The sequence below is a fragment of the Lycium ferocissimum genome, chromosome 12, assembly GCF_029784015.1.
Source record: "Lycium ferocissimum isolate CSIRO_LF1 chromosome 12, AGI_CSIRO_Lferr_CH_V1, whole genome shotgun sequence".
NCBI classification, from domain to species: Eukaryota; Viridiplantae; Streptophyta; class Magnoliopsida; order Solanales; family Solanaceae; genus Lycium; species Lycium ferocissimum.
The window spans coordinates 34,662,123-34,675,293 of NC_081353.1; the positions used below are offsets into that span (position 1 = coordinate 34,662,123).

A 13,171-nucleotide genomic window follows, 5' to 3' on the forward strand; every position below is an offset into this window, starting at 1 on the left:
ATCAAGTATTTGATAATCTTAAAATCGGTTGAAATGCAACTCACAAGAATGTAAAGGAACCGAATTTTGCTTTCGAAAACTTATATTCATTCTTTTCTTTCACATCAAGAATTGTAAGAAAGAGAATAGGATACTATAATGATGTTAACCTATAAACATTCTAAAGGAAAAAGAGCAACTGAATAGAGAAAGTTCCATATCATGTTTCTCGAAAATATTTCTCTATTGTCGCATGGGCTTGCAGGTGCAATTTACCCTGTATGCACTCAAAGGACACCGGCTGTGGGTTCTCTTGTCATAAATAAAAAAAAAATTATTTTCTGGTATATGGTTGCATTTTCACCAAAAGAAAGAAAAGGGATCTCCCATATTTTGGGCAAAAGACATTTTCCTTTGTAACTATCTCAATGTTTAACTTCATATCACTATACTCAATAATTTCATTAAAGCACCATAGAATTTCTAAACGTTATTTTGAATATCTATAGATGTTTTACCGAAAGGCGTTTCTCTCCAATCAAACACGTAAAAACATTTTTTGGAAAATGTTTTTTGTCAATAACAAACATTTTGCATCGCTCCTTGGTTAAAAGACCAAAATAGTTGATAAGATGACGCTCCTTGACCTTTTAATCTTTACACCGCAGACAAGAAAGGGTTGTAAACTGTAATGTACAAGAGAAAACTACTAACAATGAGGAAAAAAAAGTTCATAGTCAGAGAGTTCAATACATACTATTTGAAGAATGACTTCAAAGTAAAGGAACTTGTAGAGAAAAAAAAAAGGAGAATAACATAACATTTGAGCAAAGAATATAGTACCAAATAAAATGTGTCTTTTAAGTCTACAATCAAGTTTTGGCCCTGCCCTGTTATGGATTAACAAACTTAAAAATAAAACAGTTTCCCATGAAATTCTAGGAGTCACACAATTTGCATATTCATACTGATTCAATAAATTTTCGTTTTTATTAGTTCTTGTCAATAGATATCATTATTAATCAAATTGCTGTTAATTTTAAACTAAAAATATGGGCAAATGTATAAACATTAACTATATTATTGGAATCCATGTATATATAAAATGTAAATCAGAAAAATAAGGTTAGAAAGTCGCTATAAGAATCTCTCGATTTTCAAAAAGATAAATTAGGATTGAATTCCTTCATTTGCAAGAGAGTAATCTCTCGTATTGCAACATAAAGAGATAATTTTAATCAAACGAGTTATTAACTAGATCAATATATGTGAGGTTAAATCAGTATTACTAACAAGTTGTTATGTCTAAAAACAATAGTATAATAAAATGCAAGAAGACTTGCGGTAAAAGAAGGATAAAAATAAAAGAGTTTCTTTTTTTTTTGTAGAATAAAAAAAGTCAAAAGAGAGATGTTTCATTCTTCAAGAAGGAAACAAATGACCTTGTGTTTTGCATCTTCTCAAGAAATGGATCCCATACTCTAAAATTTAAATTTGACCAAGATCGTACAAGAAGATAACATCATCTTTTCAAAAATGTGGGACACTTAGATTAAAGCATGAAGAAAGCTTGGAAGAAGTGAACACCGTATTAAGTTGGATTTTTTTTCACAATTACCATATCATGCATACACAACATTAGTTATGCTGTTGATTATATATGTTATTCATAGTTGTACTAATTGATAATGACTCGAATATGTTAAAAAGATATCAAAACAAGCATTAACATTAATACTAATGATCTCCCAAGCATCAATTATATTTTCAGTGCTACAAATATTGGTCTCATATGTAATTTGATAGATAACTCTAACTTAACCTGCTAAATTTTTTGTTGTAATATATAGCTCCAATCAAAAATTTCACATGAGATGAATTACCACTCACATATCCATGAATCTTGAATATAAAAATCAAGATTTGTAGGATTACTCTCCAATATAACGATGTTTCAATTGGAACTGCTCCTTGATTGAAAATATACATTTGTTCTCTTTAGATTTGGTTGTCTTCAATTCCAATGCTCTCTGATAGCAACTTTGAGGAACTGGAAAAAGAAATTGAAATGATGATTTGTGAGGGAGCACAATGATGGAATTGTAACAGTAGTCATAGCTGCACTTAAATTGGGGGTCATTTTGTTTTAATATTTGTATGTATGTAATAATTTGTCATAAGTGCCATTACTGAAGAATATGAGTGGAATATATGGAATTTGTTATCGAAGAATTAGACAAAATAAAAAACTGACAAAGAAGATAAAAGTATACAATGGTGAAGTCATGCAGCGCAAATCTAATTATGAGCCAAATTCAATATGTTTATTGGGTCATTTTTTACCCTTCTAAAATACAAGACAATAAAATAAGAATTTCCGAGAATTTCAAATTATTACACTTAAATTTAAGCATTCGTTTAACACATATGACTGTAAATGCATGAAGAGAATCAACTTAGTTTTTTATATTAACAAATTAAGAGATTCTTTCGGTTTTCTCCGTTTGTTTCTTGATAGTGAACCAAAGGAAGTACATGTGGGGAGAAAACATAGGGATAGAGTTCCCTTTTTAATCCTACAAGCCAATGTTTCTTATCATGACTGCCAAGCTTAATCTTTTTGAAGAGATTAATTAAATAGAATTGTCTTTTTGCAATGTCTTCCCTTTAATACCCCTTCAATTAAGTGGGCAAATAATATGAAAATCTTTCTGTAACTGTTTTTTAGGATTATTCAGATGCATTGATATGCAGTAAATAGCATAGAGATTAGAATGATCAATTTCCCATCAGAGAAATGAAGGGGAAACGCCAGAAAGCGTTTTGCGAAAGTAGCGTATTTTCCCCACTGATTACAGGTTCTTCGACATATTTCATAAGATCTGATTGTGTTTTAGGACTTTGATTCTTTTCACCATCTACATTTTCCCCAATAATTCATGTTTAGATGTACTTTATAAACAAGTCTCTCAGATTTCATTGGATATAGCTGACTGAAAAGAGTATATTTCAATATTACATGAAATATTGAAATACTTTCTCCGTCCCAATTTAAGTGTCTTAGTTTGACTAGGCACAGAGTCTAAGAAATAAAGAGACTTTTGAATCTTGCGACCCTAAATTAAAGATGTGTGAAATGTATTAATGTATCCTTTAAATCTTGTGTTTATGAACTTGCCATGTATGATGTTTGAATTATGAACTTATTAAATATAGAAAGAGACACTCTTTTGGAACAATCCAAAAAGGAAAGTAATACTCTTAAAAAGTAATACTCTTAAATTGGGATGGAAGGAGTATCATTTTTACCCAGTGATTAAGGAAGCTTAGAGTTTTTGGCTCATCAAGTATTTGATAATCTATAAAGTCTTTAAAATCGGTTGAAATGCAACTCACAAGAATGTAAAGGAACCGAATTTTACTTTCGAAAACTTGCATTCATTCTTTTCTTTCACATCAAGAATTGTAAAAAGGAGAATAGGACTATAATGATGCTAACCTATAAACATTCTAAAGCTAAAAGAGCAACTGAATAAAGAGAGTTCCCTATCATGTTTCTAGAAAAAACAAGTTCTCTATTGTCGCACGGGCTTGCCTAATGCAGGTTATCTCTGTTGTGTGGTTGACGGGCGCAATTTACCCTATACGCACCCAAAGGATACCGACTGTGGGTTCCCTGGTCATATTAAAAAAAAAAAAAAAAAAAACTGGTATATGGTTGCATTTTCACCAAAAGAAAGAAAAGGGATCTCCCATATTTTGGGCAAAAGACATTTTCCTTCGTAACTATCTCGATGTTTAACCTCATATCACTATACTCAATAATTTCATTAAAACACCATCGAATTTCTAAACATTATTTTGAATATCTATAGATGCTTTACCGAAAGGCGTTTCTCTCCAACCAAACACCTAAAAACATTTTTCGGAAAATGTTTTTCGTCAATAACAAAATAGTTGATAAGATGGACCCTCCTTGACCTTTTTTTCTTTACACCGCAGACAAGAAAGGGCTGTAAACTGTAATGTACGAGAGAAAACTACTAACAATGAGGAAAAAAAGGTGCAACTAGAGTGTTCAAACTCACATACTATTTGAAGAATGACTTCAAAGTAAAGGAAAATGTAGAGAGAGAAAACTAAAAGGAGAATAACATAACATTTGAGCAAAGAATATTGTACCAAATAAATGCATGTCTAAAGTCAAGTTTTGGCCCTACCCTCTTATGGATTAACAAACTTAAAAATAAAGCAGTACTTCCCATGAAATTCACGAGTCACACAATTTGCATATTCATACTTGTCACCCAATAAATTTTCGTTTTTATATAGTTCTTGTCAATAGATATCATATAAAAAAGAATTAATCTAAATAGTTGCTCACCCAACCGCTTAAAATTAAAATAGCCAGCAGATGTATAATATGCATGTAATGGTATATAGTCCATGTACATTGGATAGCAAAAGTAAACAGTAAATCCAACCGGCTATTTGGAGTGGGGCAACGCTATAAGAATCTCTCGATTTTCAACTGTTAAAAGAGGCAACTTCTGGAATTCCAGCATTTGCAAGATGTGATATAGTAATCTCGTATTGCAACATAAAGAGATAATTTTAATCAAACGAGTACAGTTAACTAGATCAATATATGTGAGGTTAAATCAATATTAATAACAAGTTGTTATATCTAAAAACAATGGTATATGGAAATGCAAGAAGACTTGCAGTAAAAGCAGGACAAAAATAAAAGAGTTTCTATTGGTAAAAATTCTTGTGTAAAATAAAGGCAAAAGCAAAAGAAAGATGCTTGGTGATAAAAAGAAAGGGAACAAATGACTAGAGGTCTTGCCCTTGTGTTTTGCATGACATATGTAAAGGAAATGTATCTTGCGTCTAACTCGCGACCCCAAAGCTAGCTCATGAAGCGACGATTGACCAAGATCGTACAAGAAGATAACAACTCAATCTTTTCAACTAATGTGGGACACTTAGCCAGGGGCGGACCTATATGGTGGGATGGGGGGCACATGTCCCCGTTAACTTGGGAAAAAACTCAATATATATATATATACACACACCTTGAAAAACTATAATATATTTTAAGAAGACCTCTCAAATATATCTGTTGAAGTGGATCAGTTGATCAGCATGCCCCTTCGCTCCTTGAGTGTAAGCGCCGGACCCAAGTTCGAGCCCAGACTACAATATTTTTTGAAGGTGACAGTTTAAAAGGGAAAAAAAAAAAAAGGAACAAAACGTGTTGCCTGTAGGCTTCGAACAGGGGCCTAACCTGTATAACTTGACACCAAAACCCCCGTCGTACAATTATGCCATTTCATTTATATTTATTTTACATTGTTTATCATCAAAATTTTCAAACGATGCGATGTGGTGATTAGAGACACCACGATTTGAAGTTGATGCTTTGACTAACGTGCATCTTCTTCCCCTCCCGTCATTAAAATCCTGGGTGCCTAGGCACTTAGCACTAGCGCCCCTCCCTTGGACCGGACATTGACAACATAACATAAAACCTAACATTAGGTAAACAAAGGAATACATATGGATCTAGCTCTAATATCATGTGAACAGCCTAATCCGAGAAGCTAGTACACGACGTAAGGATTGTCGGACACACAACTCAGTTCCTCAACCAATGTGGGACACTTGACAATGTTAAAGATATAATTAAGTAAATAAAAGTACAACCTTTGTAATAGCTTAAACTCTTAGGTAAGATGGTCACACAATTCAACGTGGTATAGAGAAAGCAAAAGGCATGGTTCAAGTCTCATTGCCACCCTTTCTTCTTATGAATTTTCAGGTGCTTGACCCATACCCATACCCACACGTGAAGGAGTGTGTTGAAGACTCAATTAAGTAAATTATGTATCACAATTTCAACTGTATTCGACCTACATTGGCTTTTAACCCAGTCTAAAGTTAATATGCCGACAAGCATTTTTTGTGATTGCCTAATAATGGATTTAACTTATATGCACGGGAAATATGTAAGATCTTTACACTATTAGGTTACGTAAAACCTGTTGTAAGAAGTCATCTGCCTTATTTTTTGGATCAATTTCACTTAGAGTTTAACTTAAATGCACTGACGGCGTGAAACGTTTCGTTAAATTTTCTTTTAGGTTATATGATAATGGCAAAAGTTATCTTACACTTTCAGAGTAAAGAAGTATTAGATTCTTTAATACTTTGGTTACTAAAAGAGCCATTACACATGCACCAGCATAGAGGCTTGTAAAGAAATATTTGTCAACAATATCGCTCCTAGCAGTATATATAGAATCCATTGGTGATTGGTGAGTGGCATCAACACAATCTGCAAAAACAAGTAGTGCCAATGGACCACAACACAGAAATTCAACAACAGCCACAGGAGAGCGACATTGAGGATGTTGATCCAATTAAAGAAAAGGAGAGGCAAGCAGCTATTGAAGATGAAATATTTAAAGCATCAATGGGGAATAAGTGGGAAAAAGTTCAGCAACTGTACATCAACAACGAATTTGTCCATGAATCCAAACTCACCACATCTGAAGATACTGCTCTTCACATAGCTATATCTTCTTACCATCCAGATCGAGGTGACTCTTTACAGGATCCTCATCTTAATTGTATTAACAAAATGATTGACAGCATACCAAAGCGAAAACGATTTCGTATCTTAAGCCAGAAGAATAAAGAAAAGAACACACCTCTTCACCTTGCAGCAGAACTCGGGATTGTCCCCATTATTGAGTGTATGGTAAAGTCAAAAGACCCTCTCATCTGGGAGACCAATAAGAAAGGGGAAACCCCCTTATTCATAGCTGCTTATCAAGGCAAGCTAAAAGCTTTTCTCTACCTACATAAGTGTGTTCAAGATGAAAAAGAAGAAGGTCCAATTGAACTTTGTAGAAGGGAAGATGGGGATAACATTCTACACGCCGCCATCTCTGGCGAGTACTTCAGTAAGAGCCAATCCCCTACAAATATTTTTCTTCAAAATCATTTACACTCCCGACTATGCTTTAAAATTCAAATTCCCCCTCAACTTTAAATAATATACATTCTCCCCTCTTTATCCTAATTGACTTTTTTAAATGCCTATTTTACCCTTACATTATCAACTTTTATCTTCTTTTATTTCTTCTATAAAATCATGATATTTTTAATTTTTTTAATTCATGTAACAAATTTCTTATAAAAGATAAATATTATCTTCTAGGTGAAGAAAAAAGTGAGAAATATTAATTGAGTATATAAGTTAATGATATTCTATAATAAAATAAATTAGCAGAATAAACAAAAAAAATATTTTTTTAAAAAATCAAAACTTTAATATTTATTTATACAAGTGAAAATAACATGTCATAATAACTTTATAAATATATTTATATGCAGGTAATGCAAAATCAATAATAAAATAGAGGCAAGTTTTTAAAAATGATTTATTTAAACTTTAATGAATTTTATTATAATTTAAGAAATATTCCATTAGTGACAACCAAAACTGTTTATTTATATAAATAATAGCGAATAAGAGAGAAGTGAAACTTAAATATACACAGATGCATGTGCATACATTTATACATACTTATTGCATGTAATATTGAAATAACAATCATAAAAAGTAGCATTAGATTTTGTTACAAAGTCATGAAAGTATTATTCTACTTATAATGTTAATGAACTTAAATAAGAATCTATAAATACCTAATATAATATAAAAAAATATACATAAATTAGGGATTGACAAAAAAAACAAGGGTGAAATAGTCATTGCATAGGATGGGGGGAGGGGGGGGGGGGAATGTCTATTGTTCAAAATTGAGGGGGAAGTTTGATTTTTAAAGTAAAGTTGGGGGGGTGAAAATAATTTTCATCCATTTCAATTATATAGAATCAAATCTCTTTTTTAGAGTACGATTTCAGACATATTAAAAGCGGAAAAGGGCCAAATATACTTTACTATCTAAAAGGATCAAATATATTCTTCGTTATACTAATAGTCCAAATATACCCCTACAATTATCTTTAGTAAGACAAATATACCCTTTTACCGTTAAAGTTGACTAAGGTGGAGTTCAATCCCACATTAACATTAATATTTTAATGAATTTTACCCACTGACTAAACTCAATTTTACCCACCTCCTTCCATATCATCTTTCACAATGGCACCTCCGAAAAATATAAAAGGATTTTGATATCCCAGCTGTTGCACTTTTAGTTTCATATAGCACCATAAAATGTTTCATCAGTTGACACGTTTACTAATAGTCCAGTGATTAATAATTAATTTTGTTTACTGTTCCAAATTAGACACCTTTTGAAGATTAACTACGTGAAAAAAAGTAAAATGGAGAATGGCGTTAAAAGGTGGTTTGGTCGGAAATGAGAGTCGTTAAAGACTACGGGGGCTCTCTAAATTCTTATATGCATACACAAGTCAAAAGGGTATTCAAAAATCTGCAAAAAGATTTGATCCTTCTAACTTTTCTAATGAATTTAATTTTTCAAGATAAAGCTTGAATTTATTGAGTGGTAGTTTATATGTCAAAGTCTCAAATTTCTTGTATATGACTTCAATTTCTTCAAAATTCTAAAGATTCACGGCTAAATTTCAAAAGGGTGTTCGAAAATCTGCAAAAAGATTCAATCTTTCTAATTTTTTTGATAAATCTAATTCTGTAAAAATGCAGTGGCACCCATCAAGATCAGGTACATTTTTCTTCTCATTCAACAATGGGTCAAACACATCATGTTTACAAGGCTAGCAATTAAGGTATCTCTTTCAGCTCTGGCATCTTCGCCAGAGCAGTCACCGGAAGGAACTCCATTGTGTTATTCAGGGTGTGGCGTGTGGGGGGGGGGGGGGGGAGGGGGGGATTGGTGGGTAAAATTGGGTTTGGTCAACTTTATTTTAAAGATATTTGTGCAAAAGATAACGGTAGGAGTATACTTGGACCAAAGTATAACGAAGGGTATGTTTAACCCTTTTTCGATAGCGCAGGGGTATATTTGGCCCTTTTCCGTTTAGAAAATTAGCCCATTTTACCCACATTTTAGTGAGTTGGGTCACTCATATTTCAGGTGGGTAATAATGGGTTTAAGTTTGATGAGAAAAAAATATGAATTTAAGCCTCTTTTTAACACATAAAAATATAGGCAAATATAGGTAAAATATGGGTACCCATATATGAATTCACTAGGCCCAGTACAACTCATTTTCCTCAAAATAGAAGAAAATGTTTTTCATAAAAATTTGAGGAAAAATATTTTTCCGACCCTTAAAAAACACACCAACTCACCTCCAACCCTAACCCACCCCACCCCACCCACCGGCCACCACTCACCCCACTACCACAACCCCAAATTTTCTATTTCATTTATTTTATTTTGCTTTTGTAAAAACTTTATAAAAAATGAAAAAAAAAAATCTTACCTGCACCCCCGCCTCCCCCTAGCCCACCCCCCAACCCTCCATATACACACATTTTCTATTTCATATATTTTATTTTACTTTTATACAAAAATATAAAAAGTGAGGAACTTTTTTTTTATCCCCCCCCCTCAAAAAAAAAAAAAACAAAAAAACAACTGTTTCATATATTTTATTTTTATAAAAAAATAACAAAATGCTGTTATACATAACGTTGTTTGTCTGGATATGTTTTGGCTGCTTTAGCAAAATGCTGTTATAGAGAACATATAATATAACATACATGAAAGATCGGTTTAACAGAAAACATGGATATTATAGTGAAATGTTGTTATAGAGAGATCTGACTGTATATGTTTATAATTTCTTCTTTTTTGTAGAACAGGATAGTAGTATTAACAACTTCTCTTGTAACAGAGCTGGCTTTTCAGATAATACATTACTATCCGCTACTTGTCAACCGTTACAACACAAAGGGCATGTCTCCTCTACACTTCCTTTCCAGGATGCCTCAAGTATTCAAAAGTGGCAGCCATTTACGGTTCATAGATATCATTATCTACTACGGTAAGTCTCCTGTCTGTTCGTTACCGATATGATTACTCTATCATTATCTTATTCTTCAATTTCTTCAATTTCTATTGTTTCTTTTACTTTGGTTATCTTTACTTCTTTTCTTTTGATCAAATTTTCTTCAATATTTTCATCATAGCGCTTTTGCTCTTATATTTCTCAAATCTGTTTTGAAAACGCTATTCTTGAGCCAAGAGTCTATCGAAAACAGCCTCTTTATCCTGCAAAGGTAGGGGTAAGTTTGCCAACAACACACCCTCCCCAGACCCCACTTGTGGAATCACACTTGTATGTTATTGTGTAAGTCTGCAGTCTTTTTGTCAAAGAGTGGCACAGATAAGCATTCTTAGCATGGATTTAAATTACATACACTGGTGGTTACTGTTTTCTGTTATTCATAAATATCCAATACTTTTGCATTTTGGTTCATGTTCATCGTTTGGGGAGGATATATAGCTAATACTGGGTTTTTTTCCAGGCATAAATATCAAAGAGATAAAGCCAATGAAATATGAAGCTGGAGGCAAAAAAGACCCAAACGGTGGTCGCTTGCATGTCCCAGAGAACTATCAAACACTGCTGGAGTTCTGGGAACTACTTGTGAATAAGATTCGTGGTGGGTAGATTTACAACACAATCTCCTAATGAAAATGCACAAACAAAGTGTTTGAGAGACTGTTGTTGGAACTTTCTACCCAAGAGTTTTACATTAGCAAGACTGATTTTCTCCTCTCTCCGATTATATTAAAGAAACATATTTTGGATTTCAAGGGAACAACTCTAAAGCAGAGACAAATCTAGGATTTCTAGAATATTGGTTCACTACTAAAAAAAAGAAGGAAAAAAATGTATTAAGTTGGGATTTGATCCCTAATCCTCTAGGTAAATAACTCAACCTTCAACCGAGTGCACCATTTAACCTTCTTGTAGCATGTGTTCCAGCAGTTAATATAATACGAATTTTAAAAAATATATGCATAAAATACCTAATTTTATAGAGAGACCATGTGTTCACGTGACCCAAAATTACTATATAAAATCGCCACTGGTCTAAAGGTACGCGATTACATAGAAACATTCTAGTTTATTAACTCATTCATGTTGAGTTAACCAAATGATTCGAGCGCCTCAGGAGTCTTGTTGGCACTTGGTACCTAAGAATTTTACATGGCCAAAGACTAATTCTCTTTTCTATCCAGGTCCAGGTACTGCTCAAGCAACCAATGGGAATCAAGAGGAGGAGTCTCCAGGTACGTAATTGTGTAATAAACCTTTTAGGTAAGGGTGTACAAAGCAAACCGATAAACCGCACCAAACCGATAAATCGAGTCAAACCGAGAAAAAAATCCGACTAGTGGTTTGGTTTGACTTGGTTTGGTGTTGAACAAAAAAACCCGACCATAATTGGTTTGGTTTGGTTTTAGCTAAAAAAAGTCAAACCGAACCAAACCGACCCGACATTACGTGTATTCGATCTTTAAAATATTTTATACATAAAAATATTTATTTGTAATGTAATTTGTAAATATTTCTTAAATTTTTTCATAGTTTTTTGTCTTTTATCATATTTTTTTAAGTTTGGACTTAGAATTCGAACGCCAATGTTTTTATATCCCATGGATGTTAAACTAAAATAAAGTTCAAATCAAACCAAATTAACATTAATGCTAACAAAAGAAATTCAATTCTAACAATAGGAATGACAAAGAATGTTGGATATATCTATTCTTTAGTTTTTTTGCATAATTGGTTTAGAGCGTAAAAATACATAGCTTAATTTTCTTAATTTTTTTCTCTGTCATGTAATTAATACTTATTAGTCGTACTTATTTTAGCATAACTTAGTAGTTAGATTAAAATCATTTTCTTTATGGCTTATTAATTAGCAATACTTATTTTAACCGATTTTATTAACTTTTTTGTTGAATATTTTAATACGATGTCATCACCCATCTCACATTTTGTGTTATTTTCTTAAGAAACACCTTAGTTATATAGTTGTATCTTACTAGGACTAAAGAAATATTTGAAGTACAAGTCATATGTTTTGTATGAAAACTTTTTCGGGAAAAAAACCCGAACAACCCAAAAAAACCGAATAACCCGAGAATATCCGAAGTTGAAAAACCCGAATTTTATTGGTTTGGTTTGGTTTATAAATTTAAAAACCCGACGCAATTGGTTTGGCTTGGTATTTGAAAAATTCGAACCAACCTGGTCCATGTACACCCCCTACTTTCGGGTTATGTGGACTTAAGCATGCTTAAGAGGCAAGAAACTATGAATTTTTTTTTTCATGATAACTCTTACTAGTACTAACTTATTTTTCTTTTTCTTCACACCAAGGCCATCAAAGTTATCAAAATGATCCCGAGAATCCCCCAATTAAAGGTGAATGCAGACACATGCATATATACCGCAGTTGAAACTAAATATTAACTCAAACTATGATGATTACATATAATTCATCCAAACATGCACACAAAACCTAAGAATTTTACACATTCAAAGACTGATTCTCTTTTCTATCCAGATACTACTGGAGCAACTAATGAGAATCAAGAAAAGAAGTCTCCAGGTATGTGATTTTAGGTTATGTTATCCCAACTTAAGCAGGTTACTAAGAGGCAGGAAAACTATGGTATATGATTTTTATCACGAGGATAACTCTTGTTAGTGCTAGCATACTTTATTTTCTCCGCACCAAGGCCATCAAAATGATCTTAAGAATCCTCCAATTCAAGGTGAATACATACACTTGTATATGTAGCAGAGTTGAACCTCAATATTGCCTCCAGCTACGATGATTAGATATAATTCCACTAAATATACACACCAACACACAAAGTATCAAAAATAAATAATGAGGTACATTCTAAAAGTGTGATATGATAAATTATGACAGAAACTTAAGTCTTATAAATAGCTTCTCTTTACCCTCTGTAAGATTTTTTTCTCTCCACAAAATATTAGCAAATGACGCAAAATATATCATGCTGATTTTCCATCGAAATCAAAGCATTGAGCTCCTTTGTTTCCAAGTTATGTGAACATTTTCTATGTGAAGAACATTGATTAAAAAAATACACGAAATTCTCCAACATGTTTCTGCTAACAACTAATCTCTGGAATTTCAGCTGAAGGGAAGACAGCCAATTTCGCCAGCTTTATCAAC

At 32.7% G+C, this 13,171-nt stretch overlaps 2 protein-coding genes across 2 annotated transcripts in view; both read left to right on the forward strand.

Moving 5' to 3' along the window:
• LOC132039878 (myosin-binding protein 7) overlaps nt 1-13,171 on the forward strand; it is a 50,542-nt gene that overhangs the window by 32,585 nt on the left and 4,786 nt on the right. The window lies entirely within an intron of this gene.
• LOC132040894 (uncharacterized) lies at nt 6,697-12,582 on the forward strand. Its single transcript, XM_059431584.1, has 5 exons — nt 6,697-6,950; nt 9,841-9,990; nt 10,475-10,612; nt 11,196-11,246; nt 12,530-12,582. The coding sequence occupies exons 1-5, from the start codon at nt 6,743-6,745 to the stop codon at nt 12,580-12,582; spliced, it is 600 nt and encodes a 199-aa protein (XP_059287567.1). The 5' UTR covers nt 6,697-6,742.

Coding starts and splice junctions, on each gene's coding strand:
- LOC132040894 (XM_059431584.1), top strand. CDS start 6,743: ATGGTAAAGTCAAAAGACCCTCTCATCTGGGAGACCAATAAGAAAGGG. Junction 6,951..9,840: donor CATCTCTGGCGAGTACTTCA/GTAAGAGCCAAT, acceptor CTCTTGTAACAG/AGCTGGCTTTTCAGATAATA. Junction 9,991..10,474: donor AGATATCATTATCTACTACG/GTAAGTCTCCTG, acceptor GTTTTTTTCCAG/GCATAAATATCAAAGAGATA.